The 26,093-nt window shown below is 36.0% G+C and overlaps 1 protein-coding gene across 4 annotated transcripts; it reads right to left on the bottom strand.

Moving 5' to 3' along the window:
• Positions 1-128: 128 nt before the first annotated feature.
• Positions 129-26,093, bottom strand: LOC131166171 (rhomboid-like protein 14, mitochondrial). Of its 4 annotated transcripts, none has more exons than XR_009139753.1 (4): positions 25,626-26,062; positions 11,247-12,211; positions 10,905-11,030; positions 129-535 (listed from the first exon to the last, which is right to left on the bottom strand). XR_009139753.1 is itself a non-coding variant. In XM_058124487.1 (2 exons), exons 1-2 carry the CDS (start codon positions 25,830-25,832, stop codon positions 11,429-11,431), a joined length of 990 nt encoding a protein of 329 aa, XP_057980470.1. In that variant the 5' UTR covers positions 25,833-26,093; the 3' UTR covers positions 11,150-11,428. The 4 variants fall into 4 exon arrangements, 1 of the variants encoding a protein (XP_057980470.1); XR_009139754.1 differs by lacking the exon at positions 129-535 and adding an exon at positions 10,072-10,255; XR_009139751.1 differs by lacking the exon at positions 129-535 and adding an exon at positions 10,315-10,782.

Genomic DNA, 26,093 nt, shown 5'->3' with positions numbered 1-26,093 from the left:
AATAAATAAAGTACATCAAGACCTAATTTGAGATAAACCCTAAACCAGTTTTCCTGGCATATTGAGCAAATAAAGTTTTTTTTTCTAAACTGATAATCTATTAGTTTATGATTACTACTAATGGATAATTGTAAAATCTTAAATTTTATAGAATAAAAAATATTAAAAATGTATTATGCATGAACCTCAACCCCCACTGGCTGCATGTCCTGGACCAGCCAGTGCGGGCATCTATTCATGTTGACAAGAGGGAATGTTCAGACGCAGCTACACGATCAAATCGCATGCATGTAACCTCAACATGGGAAGAAGATTTTGCAATATGAAAAGAGGCAATGGGATGCTTGCCTCCTAGTATCCATGAAGGATCATGTCGGTCACAGGTAAATGAGAGGAAGATGTAGGAAGGTAACCCCAGAGTGCTGAACGGAACAGCAGAGCTGCAATGAGACGAGTACCCCAGTGAGGAATTCGTCCAACAGAAAAAAATTGTTGATTTCAAGTGACACAGAACAGTCGTTTCCTGATGATGATTCTGAGCAAAACTAGTTTTAGATGATGTTGTTGTTCTAACCAAATCCAAAGATGACATACAGAATAATAATAAACTTGGCAGGGTAAACAAGCATTGATGAAAGCATTATACTTGCAAACAACAAAGAAAATTTGTAATGCTGAAGCATACTGCACTGGGCAAAGAGAATTATGGCTCGTTTGGTTCATACGATAGCTATTTCTTGAAATAAAATGAAATATAGTGAAAATTTTGGTTATGTAGGTAAGAGTTATTCATTGTACATTCTTTATTACTTCGTTCAAACATTAAATAAGACGAGAATATATATTCCCATGGTAAAATTTGAAAATAGTTACTCTTTATCTATTTCTCATTATTGAATCATAAAAGATTCATGTTATTATTTGGTTTATCGTTGCAATATATTTGTTTGAATAATAAATCATAACCATATAATTAACCTATTCCTATGAAACGCACTCCACAAACAAAACATAAGGTTAGGATAAAAAAATTACTAGTAGCACATAACAGAGAAACAGTGAACTTGCCTTTATCATCCTTTTCCAAATTGTGTCTGTAGGACAAGAATTAATTTTTTGAGAAGTGAAGAAGATAGGAAAAGATCCATTAAACCTGAGGTTATGCTGCTAGACAGTTGCAGATGTCAACGGAGTCGGCTAATATCATGACTTCTTATGGATCTCCGTAGCTAAATAATGGAGAGCTATAGTAAAAATTCTATCAGAACTATGACTTAAAAGCCACCGGTAGGGAAGTAGGGTGCAATCACTCCAAGGTTCTCTCTTAAGCTGCCAATTGACTGCATAGGAGGAAATTTGGCTGTTGCAAGCTAGCTTAAACAAAAATTTTTACAATGAAACTACTCCAAAGCAACGCTTTGCACTTAATCTACCTTCAAAAGACGAAATGGATAGTGTAGAAAGCAAGAGAAATTGAAAAACCGGGATTTAAAATTTGGTACGCTAGAAATGAGAAACATAGAAACTAGGTGGGAATCATTGAAGACAAATACCTAAAAGACAATGTACTAGATGTTAAAAGAATAGAAAATAGTATCATAAAAATCAAGATAGCTCTAGTCCTAGAGATAGTAAGTACGCTCCCCAAATAGGCTTTACAAAAAACCTTAAAAAATAATTTTGAGATATTATACAAAGGATACCAATGTCGAAAAAGAGATTTATAGGAACTTACTTGAATGGACACATTAGAAAGGATAATATAAGTTATAAGAGAATACACAGAGTCATGGATATGGAGATAAAAATGAGGTCAATGATGCAATTTTAGATTTTGTCATGTCCTATGATTTGGTTATATTGGATAACAACTATATAAAAAGAGAATAACATTTACCCTATGTTTGGGAAGCCCTTGAATTTGGATTTATATTGGACTCGAATAAAATATAATGTAAAATTGCAATAAAATTTGTCTAAATCCACTCAAATCCAAATCCAAGGTCTGAAATTCATGCTCCCAAACACTGCCTTAATAACTTTCGAGAGTGGGAAGATTAAAAAAAGCCAAATAAATTTATTTTTAACTAGAAAGGGGGACCATCTATCATGCAAAGGTTGTAAAGTTATCCCATATGAAAGTTTATTTACACAACACAGAGTCTTAATATTTATATATATATTTACACACTAAAAAAATGGAAGAAAAAGAACAACATAAATCAACTCAAAAAGACTAGATTGTGGAGCTTGAAGGGAAAAAATATAATTAAATTCAAGGGTAAAATGATTAAAGAGAGTGATTGGACAATAGGAGATAAATTAGATGCAAACATAATGTGGAATAGAATGGCTAACTCTATCATAAAAATAACAAAAAAGGTTTTAACCCAAATAAAGATATTCGGGTTGTAAAGGTGGTGGTGGAATCAAAATGTCCAAAAAGTCATAAAGACCAAAAAAAAATGGTATTAAACCTGACAAAGCAATAGAAAAAAAAAAAATTGAAAAGTATAAAGAGGAAAGAAAACAAAAAAGACTATTAGTGAAGCTAAACATAGAACTTATGATACTTTATAAATTAGGCTAGATACAAAAGATGGAGAAAGAGACGTCTATAAACTTGCTAGGGTTAGAAAAAGAAAATGTAAAGATTTAGTCAATATAAAATGTATAAAAGGACAAGAATGATAATGCCTTAAGAAGAAGAGATAAAAGAGAGGGGGTGAAGATACTCTAATAAGTTGTTTAATGAAAACCAAATGAAAAGCTTGAGCTTGGAAGTGACAAATGAGGAAAAGACTAAAAATAACATATTTATTCGCAAAATTAGATTCCTTAAAGTTAAGATGGCTTTAAAAAACATGAAAAGTGAGAAATCTATAGAATCAAATAATATACCAATTGAAGTTTGGAAATGTTTAAGGGATAAAAGGAAGTATATACTAATCTATTCAACACTACCATAAAAACCAAAAAAGTGTCGGAGGAATGGGAGAAAAGCACGTTAAATACCTTCATACAAAAACAAAGGCAATATTCAAAATTATAATGGCTATCTCAAAATTAAGATTATAAGTCATACGACAAACTATGAAAAAGGGTAATTGAACAAAGAATAAGACTAGAAAGGAGACTTTCAGAAAATCAATTTGATTTTATATCTAGATCGACAATAAAATCTATTGACCTTTAAGAAGATTAATGCAAAAGTTAAGGAAAAGAAAATGGAATTACATATGCTTTTTATTGACCTTTGAGAAAGACTATGATAGAGTACCTAGGGAAATTCTTTGATGGGTTCTCTAAAAAAAACGGAAGTCTATAGTAAATATACTGCGGTCATTATGGATATGTATGATAGAATAACGACTAGCGTTATGACTCTAGGAAGGAAATCAAGAGAATTTCTAATCACAATAGGTGTACATCAAGGTTCTACTTTGAGTTTTCATCTTTTTGGTTTAATGATGGATGAAGTCACAAGAATATCCAAAATGAGATCCCTTGGTGTATGTTGTTTGCAGATGATATCGTTTTGATGGATGAAAGTATGAGTTGTGTGGAATCTAAGTTAGAACTTTGGAGTGTCATTTTCAAGTCTAAAGGTTTTATGATAAGTAGGAATAAGATAAAATATATAAAATATAATTTCAGTAATGTAAAAGGGGAGTAATGGAGAGAAGATTAAATTTGATAATCAAGAAAGTAATAGCACTAGTAGATTTTGACATCTTGGATCTATTCTACAAGTGAAAGAAGAAATTGAAGAGGTTGTAATACATAAAGTTAATGTAAGTTAAGTATAATGGAAAAGTTTGTTAGGCATGTTGTGTGATCGTAAAATACCATTAAAATTAAACAGAAAGTTCTATAAGACGACTATAAGGCCAACCATACTTTATGAATCAAAAGGTTGAGCAACTAAGAAACAACATATACAAGAAGTAAAAGTTGTCGAAATATGAATGTTAAGGTGGATCAATGATAAACATTAAAAGATAAATTAAGAAACGAATATATACACAATAAACTATGCATAGCATCGATCGAAGACAAGATAAAGGAAGGCTAGCTTAGATGGTTTGGGCATTTGAAATGCAATCCTAGCAGCACACCTATTAGGAGGAGAAAGTCATTGTTTCTGGCATTAGAAGGGCCAATGGTAGACCTAGACTAACATAGAATGAAGTGATGAGGAAGGATTTAATAGCTATTAAGCTAATCGAGGAAAATGCTTTCAATTAGATAAATTGGCAGAAATAGATTCATGTAGCCAACCCCACCTAATGAGACTTAAGGTTTCTTGTTCTTGTTATTGTTCTTGTTCTTGTTGTGTTGTTGAAATACTCAAAAGTTGTCCCAAATGAGCATTTAATTTAATTAGAGTTATAAGCAAAAGAAAGCCAATTTGTAAATGATATCTCAAGTTCATAATTTAATAGCACAAATAGATTTCAACATTTTGGATCTATTATGCAAGCAAGAAGAGAAATTGAAGAGGATGTAATACATAAGAGTTAATGTCGGTTGGGAAAAATGGAGAAGTGTATCAAGTATGTTATGTGATTGTATAATACCCTTAAAATTAAAGGGTAGTCATATAAGACGGCTATAAGGTCAATCATGCTTTATGAATCAAAATATTGAACAACTAAGAAACAAGTATAAAAAGTAAATATTGTCAAAATGCAAATGTTAAGGAAGATAAGTAGTATAACATTACAAGATAAATTAAGGAACGAGCATATACACAATAAACTATGCATAGCACCAGTCAAAAACAAGATTAGGGAGGGGTGGCTTAGATGATTTAGGCATTTAAAATATAATTGTAGTAGTGCACCTATGAGAAGAAGTTAATTATTGTTTCTAATATTAAAAGGGGTAAAGGTAGCCCTAAAATAATTTGAAATGAGGTATTGGGGAAGGATTTTAATAGCTCTTAAGCTAGTGGAAGAGAAAGCTCTCAATTGAATAAATCAGTAGAAAAGGATTCATGTAGCCGATCCCAACTAGTGGGACTTAAGGCTTCTTCTTCTTCTTCTTCTTCTTGTATTGTTGAAATTACTCCAAAGTTGTCTTGAATGAAACATTAGTTTAATTAGAGTTATAAGCAAGAGGAAGCCAGTTTGTGAATGACATCAACACCACCACAAATCTTTCCTACTGCATGTTTGCATTCATATTCAACAATCTCACCTCTAAAGGGATAGAAACAAAGTAAATCGCCAAATAAATTGTGGTGGGGATCACACTCGGCAAGATATTCATGTCTACCACAAACATAGGCATAATCTAGAGTCTTTATGATTATTAAAGGTATTTATGTGATTTTCTATAGGGATTTGGTATTATTTTGTATAGATTGTTTACTTATTTATTATTACGAGAAAACCTACATAAAGGCTTGATGTATAACCATGAGAGGCCAATTAGGATTAAGCCCTAAATTCAGTTTTAATTTACTTTCCCTTTCTTTTTATTTTTCCCATCATGAGAGACCCATTAAATATTGAGGATTAAACCCTAAATTCAGTCTTGCTTTGATTTTCCCTTTCTTTTTATTTTTCCCATTTATTCCTGTTAGTTATCACCTTCTATTAATTTTCTCTTAAATTGCAATTATTTTCTTGTTGATTCTCTGTTGCCAATTAGTCACATATCCATCTGGTATCATAGCCTCATCTCCATCCTCCCTCGCTACTATCATCAAACAACCATCCACCACTGCTAGCCTAGCCACCAACAAACCACTGATCCAGCCATACCAGCCACAGCCAAAACCCTAGCCTATCATACACATCACACACAAAACCACCACCCACAAAATCCAAACTCTAAAATACCTCAACGTTTTTCCTTTTTCTCTGTTTATCCCCACTGCCTGGGATCCCCAATCCTTCATGATTCTCACATCATAAAATAAAAAATGAAAAAACAAACAAACAAACAAACAAAGCTGTTGTTGGGAACTACCAAAACCGAGGAGAAGAAGCAAAACCAACAGCAAAACATGAAAAATAAACCCAAAAGGAAATAAAAAGGTAACTGCTGCTGCATCAAAAATAAAAAATTAAAAATATCTTCCATCTACATGTTCTATCGAATTGGAGAACTACCCAAACCCCTAACCCCAGGTAAAGCCCCATCCTCTCATCTCTTCTTTTGACCTTACTCCTATCTTACATGGAACAACAAAGTCCATAACGGCATAAGACCAGCCTAGTTTTTATGATGACCCAAACCCATAAACAAGTTGTTGACTAGCCCAACTCAGGACACACCCAAAGCAAGACCGACCCGAGTTTTAACACCATTTGATCCAATTTAGCTTTAAGGGGGAAAGGGGGGCATGAGAGAGAGAGAGAGAATGAAAAAAAAAAAAAAAGAGTTCTCATCACTCTACCAAAAAAAAAAACAGATTTGTTCTCCTTTTTACCTTCTTCTCATTCATGAAATTAATTCCTCAATAACTACTTGGCTTATTGGTTTACACAATGTTTCTCAGCAAACTTTTTGACAATTTCAAATTTACTCATCCAATTGTTGCAGCTTGTCAACCCAATCACCTCCAGCAAGACAATCATTCAATCATCAGGCTTTGAGACTTCGGAAAAGGTACAAGTTCCAACTTCGAAAATTGCAATTCATGCCCGTGGTAGTTCATGGTCTAAGTTTATCTATTGTGCCCCTTTGCATTCCTTTATTGCCAATTTATATATATAAAAGGTAGCGTGGTGCATAAAGCTCCCACATATGTGGGATCCAAAGAAGAGTCGAACTAAGATGGATCTATAGTATGCAATCTTACCTTACATTTTTGTAGGAGGTAGTTTCCATGCCTAGAACCCATGACCTTCAAGTCATATAACAACAATTTTATCGTTATGCCTAATACATACATACATACATACACATATATATATATTGTTGGGCTTGTCCAAATTGCACCAATTAACTCCGCACACCTGAACAGAGGCATTTATTCTTTTTGCATAGTATCACTCGAGTTGCATTAAGTATAATATCAACAAATGCAGGCTACTTGTCTAGTTCCCCATATGCTCATGCTACCATAGAAAATTAAATAGAGACAATTAAACCTAACCAATCCCATCCTAGCCCAACTCCACAACTCAATTAACCAAATCCTACAAAGCATCACGAAGTTCTACAAAAAAAAGGCTAATTTCTACATTGACAATTTGACATAGCAACTCTAATAGGTCAACAATTGGACATCAACTTACCTTACATGAAAAGCGTCTAAGGAAACAACCTATCTATGAAGCCAAAGTAGAACTCTAAGATACCCACATCTATGAGTCAACACAAGGTATTCATTACTTTATATGTACTCCAATTCCTAGAATGCACTAGGCAAAATCTGTGGCCATGTCATGGAACATAGGCAACCTTCAGTTGGTACTCTACCTAGGTTACTACCTAGAGTCTTTACTAAGGATATGGTAGTAAAGTCCATATAGGACAAGCTTCCTTATAATGATGTCATGGATGCATATCATTGCCACCTCGCCCTTTTGATCCACAACATAAGCATCCTTATTCTTTTACCAGGACCATTGACGTACTTGGTAGGATTGCTAGATCTTAGTTTCAACCCAGGCACAAGTACAATGATGACATTGCAAAGAAGGTTACAACTTATAGTAGGTTAGACCATGTCTCTTTCTTAGATTGGTTACAAGAATTAAAGGACTACTTTGACTAGTATGGCATGACTAATGCATCCCTCGTCCAATTTGCCAAGATGAACCTTACTGGCTCGACGAAGCCATATTGACAAACAATTCAGCATGATTTAGAGTGCCCAAGTAGGTCACTCATAGTTGCTAGTCCAATAGTATAATTTTAGATTGGTCACCATTAGTGCCACTGATTAGATGACTCATTTCAAGGACTTCTTGTTCCATGGTCCCTCATTCTCATCGATTCTACAATTACCATGTCTTAAGTTTGTTATTTTGTTAGGGAATGAGCTAAAAAGAGAGATTTTCTTTTAACTTACCTAATTCAATACAGGAGAGCCACACCCCAAGCTAGAATCACTAATCAACCTAGATCAATGACCTTGATAGAGCTACAGAGTCATAGATTCCATTTGCTCCCATTGCCCTAAAAGGATCTAACAACCTTAATCCATCATCCTCAGTTAAACAAAGTGTCAACCAACGTCCTCCAATTCTAGGGATAGGTCAGCTCCTATCACATCTCGACCAATTAACCCGATCATTGAGTGTCATTACTGCCATGCTAAGGGGCATATGGTTCCTGAATGTGCTCATGATACCTTAACCTGGAAGATGACAAACCCCAAAAAAAAAGGGCCATAACTACATCTATGAAATGCTAGACCAACCTAACACTAAGGAGTGTGAAAATAAGGGCCCTAATGTTTGCCTAGATGTTATGGGTGTATAGTGACCAGCCTAGCACACTCAATTCAATAAGAGAGATATGGATTAGATTAAAGAAAAAATTCTACAAGCTTTTCATCCATGGGGTAAGTTCTTAAAAGAGTGTGAATCGCAAGCCCCTACCTTACCCGCATTCATATCGAGTTGCATGGGTGAGACTTCCTTGCCAATTCCTAAGACTTTCCAATATCACTTCATATACATGCATATTCTACCAAAATATCGTGTGATGTATAGCCCATAGAAGTACAAAGGAGGGCTATAATCAATTTGGTTCAATACATTTTGGCCAATACTAAGAACCTAACGCCCATAGAGGTAATAAGGGGGGACATTCTCTTTCATCCCCAATGTGGGATAATTCACACGCAACTAAGTGAGCTCAGTAGCTCACTTGATGATGGATCATGGAAGGGGCATTGGGTATTCTTTTTGCTATATAAAGCCAATCATGCACTAAAGTAGTTAACATAATGGAATTGCATGCTACATTTGACTAGTTTGCCTGCCAATATCATGAATACTAGTTAAATTGGAAAAATAACTAATTAACAAAATGGCTCAAGTAAAATGCTTGCTAAATACTAATCAAAAGCAAATGAAATTACAATAAATTTAATTTTTGATGTGTGTGTGTGTGTGTGTGTGTATTTCAGTTTTTGTATTTGATTTTACCAAAAAAAACAAACTGAAACCAAAAGTCGATTTTGTAAAAAATTGAAAACCATAACTGAAACAAAAACCAAATAACCAAACTGTAGCTTAATTTGGTTCAATAGTGCAGTTTTCAAATTTTCAATAAATTTTGTACAGCCCTAGTAGTATCGTATTCAATCTATAATGTTAGCCTATAATGTCGACAAGAGACGCTTACATCAGCTAAATGTTTAAACAAGGCAATGAGGGACAATAAACTTGTGGCCTACTAAGCACATTAAGAAAATTGTTGCCACTAACGGTACCTCCTCAATGTCTTCAGACTCCTAAGAAATTTGAAAAGGAAAAGAAGAGTTTGAGTTTTGGGTTGTTCTGCAGTTAGTCTAGAAATGAACACTTGGACAATCTACATGCAATTTCAATTACCCTATGTATAATGAGATGTATGTTTAACTTTTTCATTAACCTTCGTAGAAGATTGATAGGTTCTATTGTCGATCTCCTAAACATAAAACCAAATTGATTCTCTGAGACCCTTGTTTATATTCTTATTCTTTGTTCAATTACCCTTTCCCACAATTTCATCGTATGACTCATAAGTCTACAATAGTAATAGGCATAAAAAAATTCCCATCAACAATATACCAACCTAGAGCCAATGACCCAAACATGCATATTAAACACAAATGAATGTTGCTTTATGTTTACCCATTCAAATATCAATGACAAAATTTAAAAGTAAGACCCAATAAAAAGAAAACACAAGATGTTTCACATGCAAAAGGTGATTGTGATATTATTATCATAATTATTATTGCACCAATGGGGTTCCTGTCACAAAATTGATTAGAAGCTTTGAGCAATCGATGACAATCACCAAATCATAAGAGTTTGGCAGTTTTTGAAAGAGGGCAAGCATGAAGAACAAGAAAAGAGCAAGTAATACTCGAGAAGAAAATGACCGAGAACAATATGAAAAATAATGTAGGACCCCAGCATTCAATCTCTCATTTAGGCCATGCCCTCCATCCCAAAGTTTCATTACTCAATTCCATCAATATAAAGACCATTCACATATGCCATACACTGTTCCTCATACAACAAAACACTCGTGGAATTGGATACTTTGACAGTTTGACAGTAATAAAACTCTTCACCTGAAAAGGACCATATGGCAGAGACTTAAATTATACATGAAATATCACTATTAATACTCTTGTCAGAGATATTTTAAGCACCTCAAACTCCCCTTAAAACAAAAAGTAGCTACAAGAGCAGCACAGTATAAGATACCTCATCATTTAACATTTTAAAAAAAAAAAAAAAAACAAGATATACTTATTTTAAAAAACCTACAAATTTATTGTCCAAGGCCTAAGGAACCTACCACAGAAGATTTGACCTTCTCCATTGCTCCCAGTACCATATTCAATATCAGGTAGACAATATCCCTACGGTACTAAAAACTGGAAGTTGATAAAAAGTTGTGTGTATAGAATTGGATACATGTGTTTGAGGAGCCAATGGAACCAATTTCAGAAGTTTCAGCACATGATTTCATCAAAAATCAGGAGCTCATTGCTTCTTTTGATATGATTGCCAAGCAGGTTTGGCAAAGATTCAGGGTGTTAAAAGAACAAATAGAAGTAGGACTTGTACTCCTTCAACATCCAACAGTTTTCATCTTCATAGGGCACAAGATCAAACCCAATGATGCAGAAAAATGGAACCAAAATCCAGCAAATGAAAATCATGTAAAAAACTAGAAGGGAGTTGTGACACAAACTAAAAGGTTAGAAATAGTACCCGTAATTAGAGGCAAGAAGGAAGCATGCAACTCAATCAACCAGCGAACACCACAGGAAGCAAGCAACCAACTCAGCACCCAATAAGGACACTGGAAGTCACCCATGCAATGCAGCAGTGATGTACCTGAACTTTAGCAAAGTTGTTGCAGAAATGTGTCAACATTGGATGTTAAAAGACTTTTTTGTGGCAAAATAAGATTAAAAACAGGAGAGAACCTTAAAATTAAAAAATAACAATATAAAAAAAAAACATAAGCTTTGCATTTTACAGCTTTAGTCTGTTACAATGAAAGCCATATCAACATCAATGCATATTGCAAAACTGTAAGAGAAAATTTACATTCTCGTGTCATTCCTAGAACTTCGTTCTAATAAGATAACAATTTTCCTTATTTACTTGTAGAGCAGAAGCTTGCAAAAATGCAAGGTAAGGTTGCATACTATAGACCCATCATGGTCTGTCCCTTCCCCAGACCCTGGATACGCCGGAGCTTTGCGTACTGAGCTGCCCTTTTTTTTTTTTTATCTCCCAAATCTTTCAATCCTCCGACGCCGTAATTCTTCTAAAGGAACATCATGAGAACGACGTGATGCTTGACGGGAATAAAATCCATTGCCACTCCTATCTGTTCCACACATCTCACATATGTTTAACCAACCAGAATTTTCATAAGTACATGCTGGGCATCTCCACATCCCAGATTCTGTCCCACCAGTCTGACTCCCACCAACAGTTCCTCTACCAGAAATTCTCCGCCTTCGGAACTGAAACAAGCCCCGAATAAACCTAAAAGGCCAGGTAAACACGCCAGCTAAACTTCTGATGAATTCAGCCAAAGGATCTGAACCAGAATATGCACCTTTCAACCGTAGATAGAGAATTCCAGCAAGTATTCCACCTAGATGGCCAAGGAATGAGACCCCAGGAACAAACATTTGGATGAGAATCAATTCTGTCCATGCAGCATGTCGTGATGGCACAATCAATCCATGCACATAAGTGTAGTTTTCCGACCGGGAATTGAGAACCACTTTCATGGCAAAGAGGACACCAGAAAATCCAACAGCGTACTCAGAGTAGTAAGCTCTCTCATAGTCAAAGAACAAAAAAAGGGACTTGGCAAGCAGTAGCGTGATTCCCTGTGACATACCCAGCAGGGCAGCAACCATGGATGCAAATTCAGCACTTCCCATTGAAGTTTCCAACTGAATCCCCTTCCATAAAAGTGACATCATGTTGTAGACCAGATGAGATTCATTCACATGATAGAATGCCGACAAGAAAAAACGCTTCAGGTCCCCATACTGTAAATTCAAAATTAAAGTTTACACATGAGAAACATGGTCATGCATAGATAACAATCTTTTATTTGTAATCTCTTGAGGTCGCCTATAATTTTACAGAAGATCATTTCCAATACAGCAATTGAAGATAAATAAGTCAAACCCAATGAATTGTCTAAATTGCTCAACTTTAACTACAGTTCTTTGTTGCCACATGCACACACACATACAGGTGGTCTGGGGAGGACATGGTGTACGCAGCCTTATCTCCATATTTGGAGTTGTTCACATGACTTGAACCTGTATCCTTTCGGTCTGAGTGTTACACCCTTACCATTGGGTCAAGTAAATTTTGTCACGTCTGTTCCAGGTGATTGCAGGTGAATAATAATAATTAAACATACTCCAAATATTAATAAATTGTTTAAACAAATATATTTATCAAACAATAAGAACAGAAAGTCATATTTAGAAATTTTGAACATCATATTTAGAAATTTCTAATATATTTTTTTATGTTTTTTCAAATAAATTGATAATACACTATTATGATAAAATTTATATATGAAACTATCAATGCTTGAGCCTATTTATAGAAATTTTATATAATATATCTAAAAAGGGTCCCCATGGGCCACAATGCTCCCTGCTTTGCGAGGGTAGGGGGAGGATCATTAAAATGTACGCAGCCTTACCCCTGCTTCTATATGATGTATCTGCATAGTATATTTTCTTTGAACTAACTAAAATATGATACTTAGGTTACAACAAGTACAATACTTAGGTTACAACAACTAGAACTAATGGATTTTATTTTTAAAAATCAAATTTTAGAACATGGTACTTGTGTGTAGCTAATTTGAAAGAAATTTTATATTTAATCATATGAGGAAATCATCTTATTTTATCAAAAGTTACAAGAAAATCATCTAGTCTCATCTAAATATATTATGAACAAATTGATAAGGCTAAATCAAAGACAATGTCAACTTTTTCTTCTAACAAGTATAGAGAAACACTTGTAAGGAACAGTTCCTCCATGTAGAATTTGAAACTCACCACTCACAAGATGTTATATTAATATTTGGACCTACTAAAGTGATGCGGGACTCACATCTTTGGGACCCACACCAAACCATACATCTCTCTTATATGGGTCCAAATGCTAATAGTATATTGTGTGAGTAGGGGGTTCCAAATCCTATGTGGAAGAACCTTTCCTTCCACGTACTTCTTAGTAAGTATCTATACTAGAGTGTTCGCAATAGACATATAGATGCAATATTTCGGAAGACATGTGCAAAATATACATAATTGTTATATTGTAGGAATGTGTAGGGTATTTTGGAAAAAAATCAAGGATATTATTGTGTAAGTTAATATTTTAAATGAACAGAACATCAAATGCATCCATACTTTCTTAGGGATTTTTTAATTAATTAACTTAGAAGATGCACATGCGATTTACATAATTATGTAGAAGATGCACATGCAATTTACACATTTTTTTCATATATAAAAAAATTAAATAGTAATAAGGAAAAATAAACCTACAACCCTAAAAACATTAAAGAAAAAATATTGTACAAGATAATAAGGGTTTGTCTGGAATTAAATTATTTTTATTTATATTTCTCATTCTTTATCCAAAAAAATATTACCTATTATTAACTAAGAAAGAAGCCATTTTGGTGCAGCACCCTTCCAATGATAAAATATACTCCAACCAACTTGGCCAAAAAACAATAAAAGGGTAAAACTGTACAATAACAAACAAATAAATAATTAAGAAAACTAATGTTCAGTTAAATGAAGGAAGTGGGAAGAAATCCCAACAAAACCATTCCAAGAAAATATCTCCATGTTTGCACATGCAGTATGCCATGGAGGCTTGCTTTTGCTATATAGGTATGACAAGGATTAAATGAGTTTGATAATTAAATTTGACATGAGTAAGATGAAGTTTCAAATATTTTTATATAGAATTTAAATTTCAAACATCAGTTTTTTCGTAGTGAAACTTGTTTGAGGGCAGTATTGAATTCTTTAGAGAGGTCGTGTACATATCTTTTTGCCCTCAGGTTATTTTTTCAATTTGTTAGTTTAAACTAGTTGTTTTAAAGTGTTGAACATTTATAATTGTCCTAGACATTTTTATTGTGTTTTACAATTAATTTATTTTATTGAAATTCTAGGAGTGAAACAAGATTTTTTTAGTTTGATACACAGAAATTTTAGGAAGACATCCTTTCACACATGATACAAAAATTTATTATATTATGGGAGATTGGAATGTATAATAAAAATAGCACCACTCACTACATTATGTTCACATAGTATTTCCATATAAACAAACTATAAAAATAACTATATCTTTCAAACATAATATTGTACCTAAGGAGAGTCATAAAAGGATATGTCACTAGAGAAAAAACTGAAAATAAGGATATTTTTCTCAAATAAATATTTTAGTTAATGTAAACATATAGATGCATATATGTACAAATTACTTCAGAAGTAAGCATATTTTAGTCAAAGAAATTATTCAATATTTTAAAAAAAGGTGTTTTATGTCCACATTTGGAATTCGTATTTGGCATTTAAGTTTGAAATAATATTTTTTATTATTTGAATAATTTTGATGGTTAATTGAAAGTCAAATATTTTTGAGATTATTCTTAATCTCTCTTTCTTGCCTTAACCACAATATTTGATTATGCCCACAAATCGGCTAAGATTATATTTATTACAATATATTGATTTGATTTTACATATTTTTAGGATATTGGATTTTTCTTTGTTTCCTTCCCTCATTTAAACTCTTTAAGTCCTAAGGGATAAGCTTGGAGACCTTTTCAAAGTAAGTGCAAATTGGACACTCTCTAACGGCTATACTTGGGGTGTGTGTGTGTGTACGTCTTGATCAATAAGCAAAGTAAGAAGAGAGTCGTGCATATAGTTAGCCCCAAGCATTTGAGATTAACCATCCTATTCTGTGCCGAATTCTATCACTATAATATTGACCTTATTTTTGAGAGGCCATTCTTTTATAAAAGGACTTTGGTCGTGCTAATTTTGTTTCCTCATTGAGTGTGTAATTACTGTTTTCGGGTGGTGTGAGGGCAAGTAATCCTTGTGATGTACAAGGTTTAGGCACCTAGTGTGAGGTTGGTGCCTCAATGATTTGGGTAGAACCATCATTGTATTTTGGTTCCACATTCTCTGTGAAGAAGATTGCATTTAGTAGAAAGCTCAAGGGGATTACTTGAATAATGGGCACAGGCACCAGATTTGAGATGAACCATTATAAATAGTATTATTTCTCCTATCTATATTTGCTAATTTTCTGCATTATTTATATCATATTTGTTAGGTTTATCAAAAAATATATATCGTGCTTGTTAGAATGAATGATTAAATTGGTGTAAACTAATTGAGTTTATTTTTAAATTAAACACCAATATAATTGAGTTTATCCATTGTCAATTGCACTAACAAGACCGTAATACAAAAATGGATCCAAAAGGTTTTAAACCTTTAAAAAATTATAAACAAAGAAAGAAGAAGCAGAAGAACCATAGTCACACTGAACTCACTAAACAGTTCTAAAGTCTAGGCTAGAAACCACGCAAATGAAGCTTGCCAAGAAGAAGCTTGCGAAGTAGAAATCCAGGTTAATGGAGAGCTAAATAACATGTCAGAAGTAGAAATTGAGAAGTGCTTTGATCAAATCCCAGAGAGCTTAAAGTTGAATAATGATGAATTTGAAATAACAAAGCATTTATATAGTTAAGACTTAAGAGGATAGCTTCCAAAGTCTTTTTGGATTTTAAAGTATACATGTTTTCTTCAATGCATCTTGAGCAATGAGCCAATATGATTGCAAATCAGCCAGAGTGTTGCCCCATGTCAATGTATAGATAGGCTGGGCATTTATAAGAGACTTGAAGTGTCAACTCCTTATTTTTCACATTAAATTACACGTGGCAAGGAGAAGCCAAATACTGGACACCCTGAGCACACCTCCACAACCTCTTTACATCCTTACCATTCCCAAAACCAGTAAAGAAAATGGTCAGGAGTTCCTCCACTGACTTGGGACAAATCCACACTTCACCAAAGCCCAAAAAGAGTATTCCCCAAGCCCCATGCAAATGTATAGTGTAAAAACAAATGAGACACATCCTATGAGCTACTTCCACTGTTGCACATGTACGGCACAAGGGAGACAAAGCTTTAAAACCTCCTACTCTCAGCAGATTAGGGGGGAAGCCAAGGCATGAAGAATTGATGACATAAGACGGGAAGTGGGTTTTGGATGGATCATTTTGACCTAGTCTAGAGAGCAATTTCATAGAATAGGGTCAAGTGATTGTTGGGTCCCAAACCCAAATGTGTAGTAGTTTATCTGAAGTAGATTTGTGTGCATTTGAGAGCGGGTTTGTAATATATGCATGCTTTAGGGGTTTATTTGTAATTTCACGCATCTCCAGGGGTTTTATGTGTGATTATTGTAATTTTTTGTAATTCTTATAAGTAAGGGTGTGATTGTGAAAGCCATCTATGAGTTATTGTGGAATTTAAAATTGAAGTGAGCTTTTCACCTGTTTCTTCTTTCTCCTCCTCTCTTCCACCTTCTTCCTTCTTCTTCTTCTCCTTCTCCTTCTCCTTCTCTCCCTACTCTCTCCCCTAGGCAGCACCTCTTACTGCTATTCTGTAACAGAATTGTTGTTCATCACCCTTCTATCCTATATCTCTCCCAAATTCTCTAATCTATCTTGGCAGTAATCCTACATTGCTGCTCTTCATCATTTGGCATCAGAGCCTTGTTGGTTCAATTCCACTGCACCCATTGCTGTAACTTCCATGAACCAATGCCCCTTTGATCCAACTCTATTCCTACCATCATTCTTTCATCCGTGCTACTCTTCCCATAGATCAGAAAAATACTATGAGGTCATATGAAGCACTCCCCAAACCAGACACCTGCACTGTTCATCATCTGCACGTCAATACAATCGCTACCCATATCTCAAACCCCACTTTTCTGACAACCTTTTGTGACGCCTCCACCACCACAAAAAAATAGAAGCCCACAAAATGGCATGGGGCCTCACACACAGGAAAAATATTCCCCAGCAGTTAGCCCGTCAAAATCCTAACTTCCTACACTTTTCTCATCACACCACCACCATCATTGAAATCACTACACTCCAATCTACCCTCCCCACAATTTTCAGTTTTATCACTGGTGACTCACGCGCGATGTGCATGTGGGAAAATTTTTGCCTGTTTTGCAGCTTCAAGAACTGCAAGTTATTTGCTTCCAGCCACAGTACCTTCAGCAAATTTTTAAGAAATTTGATAGAAACTTGATTGTTAGTACATATTTTGAGGATCCATTAGTGTTGACAGCATCAAAATCAGACAGTCGCTGCCATTTGTAAGTTGTTTTTGTGGGTTTGTTTAATTTTCATGAGATATCTACAATAAGGAGAAATTGAACGTAGTTCTTGAGAAACTGAGAGTCCAGTGAGTGCTTTTGCACAAGTAAATTCAGAATTGTTGGCAAATTGTGTAAAAGGTCCTTAGTGTTATATATAGTTAAACCAAAATCAGCACTGCAAAAATGGAATTTTGGGGTGTAGGGTACAAAATATGAAGAATGCCTTGGAAACTATTACTAATTATTTGGATTGGTTAACAACTGAAGCTGCAGCCTTGGGTAAGAGGCCCATTGATTTTCCTACCAAACACGAAAATGGTATTGCTGCAGTTGCTTCTTATACTTTGAATTGCGTGAAGGCCAAAATGACTGTTTCAATGAACGAATTAAATTAGAAATTTCGGATTTCAATGGAGATGATTCTCCTGGTCAACTTGACAATTTGGTGTTTTTCATGGAGTACTACTTCTGATGGTATGACATGGATGAGGCTCGAAGTTGTACTTGGCTGAATAAAATTGATAGGAATTGCTTGAATTTGGTGGATTAAACAACAAAAGATCTTTAGAAGAAGGAGATTTGGGGAGATTAGAATGTGGGTTGAGAGGAAGCGAGCCATGCACGAGCAATTTGTACCTTCCAATTACTAGCAGTGTTCATCTACACAACTCTTTGATTTGAAGCAAGAAGAAAAGATAGTGGCAGATAGATTCTATCATTTGGCCACTCATATTCATATTCCGACATAGACTGAAAAGAGGATGTGATGATAACTTCGTACAAGAAACGTTTAAAGCCATGTTGCCTCCAAGCTTGTTACGTACATCTCATACAGTTGGGGATGCAGGTTGCCACGCAAATCAGGAAGGTACATAATGTAAGCTCCTACAACTACATCAATCCTTAGATTTGAGAAGAGTACCAGTGGAGTTGTGAAGAGTACTACTAGACTCCTAAGCATCCCTCCAACCATCAAGTGCATGCTTCAAATGTCAAGTTTTTGGGCATCGAGCTGCATAATATCCTCACGAAGTCATGGCCATTGCACAAAAAAGATGATGATGATGATGCTATCCAAGTAATTGAAACTAAGACAAAAATCCCAAGTGACCTAGCTAATGATAGTGTGAAAAACTGTTTAGTTCTTTAACTTATCCTCTCTTCACACAAGGTTAAAGAAAAAGAAGATTGGAGACAAATCAGCATCTTTCAAACTAGGTGATTTGTCATGATTCATAAGCAACTTTGTACTTTGGTTGTTGATCCTGGCAGTTGTATGAATATAGTTTCTAAAGAATCTGTGAAGAAGTTAAATTTGGAAGTTGAACTCATCCCAATCAAAACAAAATTGCTTGGATGAAGGATGCCAATTTGAAAGTCCATGATCTTTGCTAACTTGCTTGCTTACCTTCAAGATTGGTTCAATCGTGGAGACAATGCAGTGTAATATCCTTCCCCTCAAGATTTGTCATATCTTTTTTGGTCGTCCCTGGAGAGTTAAGCATGTTGCCTATGAAAATTATATACCCTCTCCATTGACAAGAGCAAGAACAAGTGGATAGCATCTCAAGCTCTTCCACTCAATTGAAGCACACTGCTAGTTCCTGTCTTATGAAGCGAGATGATTCTATTCATGGTGATGGACTCCTTGGTGCTTTCCCCAACTTGATGGAGTCAAGTACTTTCAAAAAGGAAGGAACTGTTGCAGGATAGGAAGCAGGTAATTGTATGGATCATTTTGACCCAGTGTAGAGACCGATTTCAAAGAATATGGTCAATGGACTTTTGGGTCCTATCCAAATGTGTCTAGTTTATTTGTAGTGTTTTTGTGTGTATATAGGGATTTGTTTGTAATATATGTGTGTTTTAACAGTTTGTTTGTAATTTAATGTATCTTTAGGGGTTATGTGTCATTCTTATAATTTAAGCTTTCTTACAAATAGGGTGTGAAAACCGTGTAAGAGGTAGTTATTGTTGAATTTGAAATTGAAGTGAATGAGTGTGTGTTTCCCCCCAACTATATCTCCTTCTTCTTCCTCCTCCTCTTCTCTTCTTCCTTCTTCTGCTTCTTCTTCTTCCACTCTCCTCTCCATATTCACTCCCCTGCGCATTAACTTTGCAGCTACTCTGTAACAGAACTGCTGTTCATCACCCTTCTCTCCTCTCTCTCCCAAATTCCTTTTTTTAATAGAAAAAGAAGAGATTTCATAGATAGGAGGAGAATTTAAAAGGAGAAAAAGACTTCTCCATCTGGGAAAACCAGAAAAAATAAACTAAGGAAACAAAAACTGGGGAAAAAAAACACACGCACACACAATACTCAGAGCAGAAGATTTCTCCATTCTCGCTGAACCTCTGAAAAACTAACTCCCTTAAAGCAACTGAAACCAACACACCATAAAGAAGCCATGTAACAAACCTTCTCCCAAATCAGCTCTGCCATTCAATTTTCTCCCTGAAAAAATCCATGCATTACACTCCAACCATAATCCCCACAGCACTGCAAAAATACCGCATTTCCAAAGTGCAACCCTGTCCTTCCTTCCACAGTTCTACCAAAACCCTCAAAAGAAATTAACAACAATTCCTCCACTGACGCTGGGCAAACCCAAGATTCGCCCATTACACCAAATAGATTGTTCCAGATTCGCCATGCATTATCATAGTGTAAAAATAGATGGGATGCCGTTTCAGAATTCAATTAGCATAGCACGCAAACATTTGGGGATAAGGCCTTCAAAGGTCTCCTTATTTGCAACAGGTTATTAGTGTTGATTTTATTAAGCACAATCAGCCATATGAAAGCCTTAATTTTGGGGGAGCTTTAGCTTTCCAAATAGATGAATATAGGGGAAAACAAGAACTGGAACAGATCAAAAACTCAAAAACAGATTTACAAGAACACACCCCCAAATGATCCAAAAAACCAAGTATCCTTAGCTGAAGAAAGTTGATAGTTGTTCAATAACGACAGCAAGAATGAGGGTTCCAACAATTCTCTATTGTCAAGAGATCTTCTGAAATGGAAGTTCCACGAAACTAGAGGGCTATCCAAGACAACCACAAAGAAAGAAATCAAATTATCTTGCCCTGAGCACAAGAATAAGAAAAGAGGAAAAGATGTGGCTAGTATATCATTCCCCAACCACAGATCTTTCCAAAATCGAATCCGAGAGCCCATCCCCACAAATTTAATGTGACGTTTAAATAAAGGATAAGTTTGAGAAACGGATCTCCATGGGCTCTCCAATGAACATCATAAACTAACATTGGTACCCCAACCATTCTCACCCACCCTATACTTGCTCCTGATCGCACTATGCCAAAACGAGTGATCTTCTATGGGAAAACGCTATAACCACTTAGCTAAAAGGGTGATATCTTCAGACACCAAAATTCCAAGACACAACCCCCCCCCCCTTTTTCCAATTTGGCCTACAAACCTCATCCCACCAAACTAAACGATCCATAAAGCCTCCAACTCCGGACCATAAGAAATCCTTCATGATTTTCTCAATCTTCTTAGCAATCCCCACTGGAATCCTAAAAACAAACAAATAATATAACAAGATACTAGATAAGCAGGCCTACATGAGGGTGATTCTACCTCCTAAGGAAAATAGAGCCCCCTTCAAACCATCAAGCCTCTTTACCACTCTCTCCACTACCGGATTCCAAAATTACGCACATCTAGGATTGCCCCCCCAACGGGACCCCTATGTATGTCCAAGGCCACTCCAATATACAACACCCCACAACAAAAGATCGCTCCCTATCTCGATCACAAGCAAATTAATATTTGCTAAACCAATTTTCCCTGCGATTATTTTAAGCCATGAAATTCTCTCAAAGACTTTGAGGATACCTAGAACACAACTGAATGAAGGGTTTTGATCTTCTAAAAATAAAATGATATCATTTGCAAACTAGAGATGAGAGACCACCACTCCCTCTCCCCCCACTTCCAACCCTCTCACATCCCCCTTTCCACAACCCTATCCACCATTCTACTCAACACATTTGCAACTAAGACAAACAAGAAAGGGGAAAGTGGATCACCTTTCTAATACCTCTCGAAGCCCTAGACCAAGAGTTAGGTTTCCCCTTCACTACTACCGAAAACCACACGTTAGACAAACGACCCTCTAACCACCTACACCAACGCTTATCAAAACCCTTCCTCACAAAAACTTTATCCACAAAACTCCAATTAATACTATCATAAATCTCAAAATCCAATTTAAAATTGAACCCCCTCTTTTTCCTCATACAAATATCCTCCACCACCACATTAGCCACCAAAACAACATCCACAATTTGTCTTCCTGCCACAAAGGCACTCTCAGCTATAGAAATAGACTTGTCCAATACCGCACTCAGCCTATTAGCTAGAACATTGGTGATGATCTTATATACACTAGAGACTAGACCAATAGGTATGAAGTCCTCTACCTTAATGGATCTAGATTTCTTAGGCATGGGAATAATAAAAGTGGTATTAATGCTCTTGCCCAACCTCCAATCCCATAAAATTCAGCAAAAACTTTAAGCAAGTCACCCTTAATAATAACCTAGTAGTCCTTTAAAAAGGCCAAGTTAAAACCATCTAAACCCGAAGCCTTATCCCTATCCATCCCGAAAACTACCCCCTTCACCTCCTCCTCATCAAAAGACCTCTCTACCCAAGGCATCTGGTCTCTAGAAATGGGATTCCACTCTAACCCCTCAACCATCAGTCTCCAAACCACCTCCTCAAAATAAAGATTTCAAAGAAATCAGAGATCTTAGTAGCAATACTATTGGGATCATTAATAATTGTCCCTCCCCAACCAACAGCTTCCTAATCAAATTTTTCATCTTTCCATTTGCAAGCCTATGGAAGAAACTAGTATTACAATCAGCTTCTCTAACCCATTTGAATTTCACTTTTTGTCTCCAACTTCTCATTTCCTTAAAAATTACCTCTTCCAGCTCATTCTTTAGAGAGATCCATCTCGCCTCCTCACTCTCCAAGAGATTTGTCTCCTCTTCCTTTTTATCCAAAGATCCCAACTCACCTAGAATTCTGGATTTTCTAACTCTAGCATCAACAAACACCTCCTTCTTCCAAGATTTTAGCTTCACCTTAAGATGTTTCAACTTCCTCATAAACTTAAGACCTTCCCAACCCCTCCTTATATCCTCTTCCCAAAAGCTTCTCACTTGTGGCTTTAAAAGAAGCATGATCCAACCACACGTTCTCAAACCTAAAAGGAGTTGGGGCCCAAGATTCCCTACTTGATTCTAGCATAATAGGGAAGTGATCAAAAGTAGGTCTTAGAAGAATAGTTCAAGAGAGAGATTAAAGAATTCATCCTCCCAAAAAAAAAACCCTTTCTAGTCTACTAGAAATTGCCCTAGCGCCCCCCCCCCCCTTTTTTTTTTTAAATAAACCAGGTATAAGTAGCATTGCTCAGAGGCAAATCTCTAAGGCCACACTACCTTATCAACAAGTCAAAATGTTGCATACTAGTCAAAACTCTCCTTCCCCCCCGCCACCCCCTCCCCAATTTTCTTCTCCCCTAGAAATCTCACCACCTTAAAACCCCCACCCATTAGGCACCAAGGGGAACAAAACCCAAAAAAAAAATACAACAGGCCTAGGTAAAGCAAACACAAAAGAAACCCACCATTGACCCCTCCCTTTCACTTCAACAAGAACAAAGAAAGCAAAGAAGCCCACTAAAATATCTACAATAGAAATAGACCAAGAGTTCCACAAGGAAACAACACCACCTAAAGCACCATCAAATGATAAGAAGTTAGACACCCGACACTAAACACATCAAATACTCCTAATGATCTCAATCATCTCCAGTTTAGTTTCCTAAATCAATACAATGTCTGGAGAATACTTAGAAAACACTTCCTTTATAAGACTCCTCTTCGTAACTCCCCCTATACCTCTCACATTCCAGCTGAAAATCTTCATAATTTAAATCATTTGCCACCCTTCCCAAGCCCCATTCTTACCAACCTCATAATTAATAGAAGACCAAATCTTTTAATTCTTTTTTAACTTTCTTTTTCTTTCTCTCATATCTTCTGGGACTCAGACCCAACCTCACCTCCTTACCTAAGGGATCCACCAGTTCCAAGCTCTCTTGGCAAAAAATCATATATTGCTATTTTGCATCACCAAGCCAATTCAATGAATGAATGAAATCTCTACTTGAGGATGTTACCAACTTACAAAAGCAATAGAATGACCGCCTAGCCTTAGAGCTTTGGTGGGCAATGGCATAATCAACCAAGAGGATCTGAAGCTTGATAGTGCATTTGGCTTGTAGGTTTGTGAAAGAGATTGACACAATCAGTGAAGAGGAATTTGTTGGGAATAAATGATAGGTTAAAGTTTTCTATTAATCATATTTTTACTTTGTTTTATCCTTATTTGTTCAGAATTCCATCTTTATCCTTACCTGTTACAAGTTCCATCTTGTGCTCAATTAGAACAGTTAAGATTGAATTGGTTGTAATTGTCATCATTGTCATCACCCACTATAGATAAGGTGAATGAGATTTTGTGAAGGCTTTTTGCCAAAATCTCCCCCGCTTCTCAAACCCCATTCTTGTTCTTCCTTATGAGGGCGAGACCTAGACCACGTCCCTAAATGGCTAGATGGCAAACAAAGCAACAAACATGTTTGTACACATTAAAATACTTCTATCCTGCTTTGTTTTTTAATTCAAAAGGAAAAAAATGGAGAAAATAGTTCCAATTTTTAAAACACGAGAATGCAATGAGATAATACACACTATGGATGAGGGAAATATTGCCATGATTTTCTGCTATAAGTTTTGATCAAACTGATTGATATCCTAACATTTTTATTGCCCCCACTACCATTACAAATAAAAGGAATCCTAAAAATCAAGATCCAAGATATTGATAACTTGACAATGCCCCATTGAAGATCGATCAATTGACCAAGAGAACATTTAGATCACAACTCTTGGTTTATATATTGTTATAAGTTATAGCAAGTTGAAACAAAAATGGTTTCTTTTTTAAGTGATGTATATGCTCTGCATGAAGAATGGATACTTGCAATATCCTTATCATACACACATCGTATACTAATATACCTAATATATGCAAGGATATGTACCAGATATATTTACTTTTCTCGGATAATTGAGAGATGTGCTTGGGACATGCAGGGACACAACCTATATACATCTAGAGTACGTCCACACCTCTATGGATGGTTTTAGATTTTACTTCTCGAAAAGGAGGTTAATTTTGAAAATTTTTATTTTTTTTCTTTTTTAGTTTTAAAGAACAAATTTGTTGTTTCATGAAAGTTATGACCATATAAATCCCTAATTCCATTTACCCTCCACTTTCATGATCAAAAGAGAAACATCTCTCACCCCCTCCTCCTCATGGTCAAAAGAGAAACATCTCTTCCCCCTCCTCCTCCTCCTCCTCCTCCTCCGCCTCCTCCTCTCTGGCTCTCTCTCTCTCTCTCTCTCTCCTATAACATTCACATCCCATACATATAAAACCCTAAAGCATAACACTAGAAAGAAAATTTAGATCTCCTCATATGCACAATATTGCATAAAAATCAACATAATCAAATGAACGAATAAGACCCCCGTAAAGATAACCAAAAACCATTCTCCATCACATCAAGACAAGCCCCACACCCAATACCTCATTAATGCAACCATCAAACCACTTACAGCAGATGGCGGGTGGAACCTTATAAACAATTCTCAATCTAGCGCTAGCACAGAATTTGTGGGAAAAAAATAAACTACTACCGATACAAACATAGCTTCTTTCTTCCAACCATAATGAATAGCTCATGAGCCAGCCCCAAAAGTGCAGTTTTCCCTGTTTTGAATAGGTTACCAACCTTTCCTAAAGAAACTTACAAGTGCAGATAAAGAAAAAGAAGAATTAAAGTTCAATAAAGAGATGGCTTCGGCATACTATACCTTGATGATGAGGTGGGGATTGAACCAGACGTCGTCAATAGAAGGAAGAATTGAACGGAGAAAGGAAGGTCTGAGATATATGAGAGTATTGGCTGCGAGAAGGCCGGCGGTGACAGGCGGCTTCCTCTGAAGCCTGTAAAACTCGCTCGCAGCGTGAAGCGCCAGCAGCGGCAGCATTCCCCGAGATGGTCTCCCTCTGCTCTCCATCGTCTTCCTCGCTTCCAATTGCCCAACACCCCCCCCCCCCGGGGCGCAAATCTGGTTTCGGCGCCGGGAATCGATCGAGAAGAGAACTCAGGTTACTTCTTTGAGTAGCCCAGTCGTCAAGAAAAGAATGTATCTACTGGCTTGTGTATGTATATATAGGAAGTTCCGTTAGAGCCATGGACACAATTCCAGAGGCTTCGTTTTCGTGAACAAGAAAGTGCGGCCCTAACCGCCCAGCTGGTTTCCCTCTAGACTTTTCAT

Source organism: Malania oleifera, chromosome 10, assembly GCF_029873635.1.
Source record: "Malania oleifera isolate guangnan ecotype guangnan chromosome 10, ASM2987363v1, whole genome shotgun sequence".
Taxonomy (NCBI): domain Eukaryota; kingdom Viridiplantae; phylum Streptophyta; class Magnoliopsida; order Santalales; family Ximeniaceae; genus Malania; species Malania oleifera.
The sequence above is the reverse complement of the archived record's forward strand: the minus strand, read 5'-3'. Positions and strand labels throughout refer to the sequence as shown.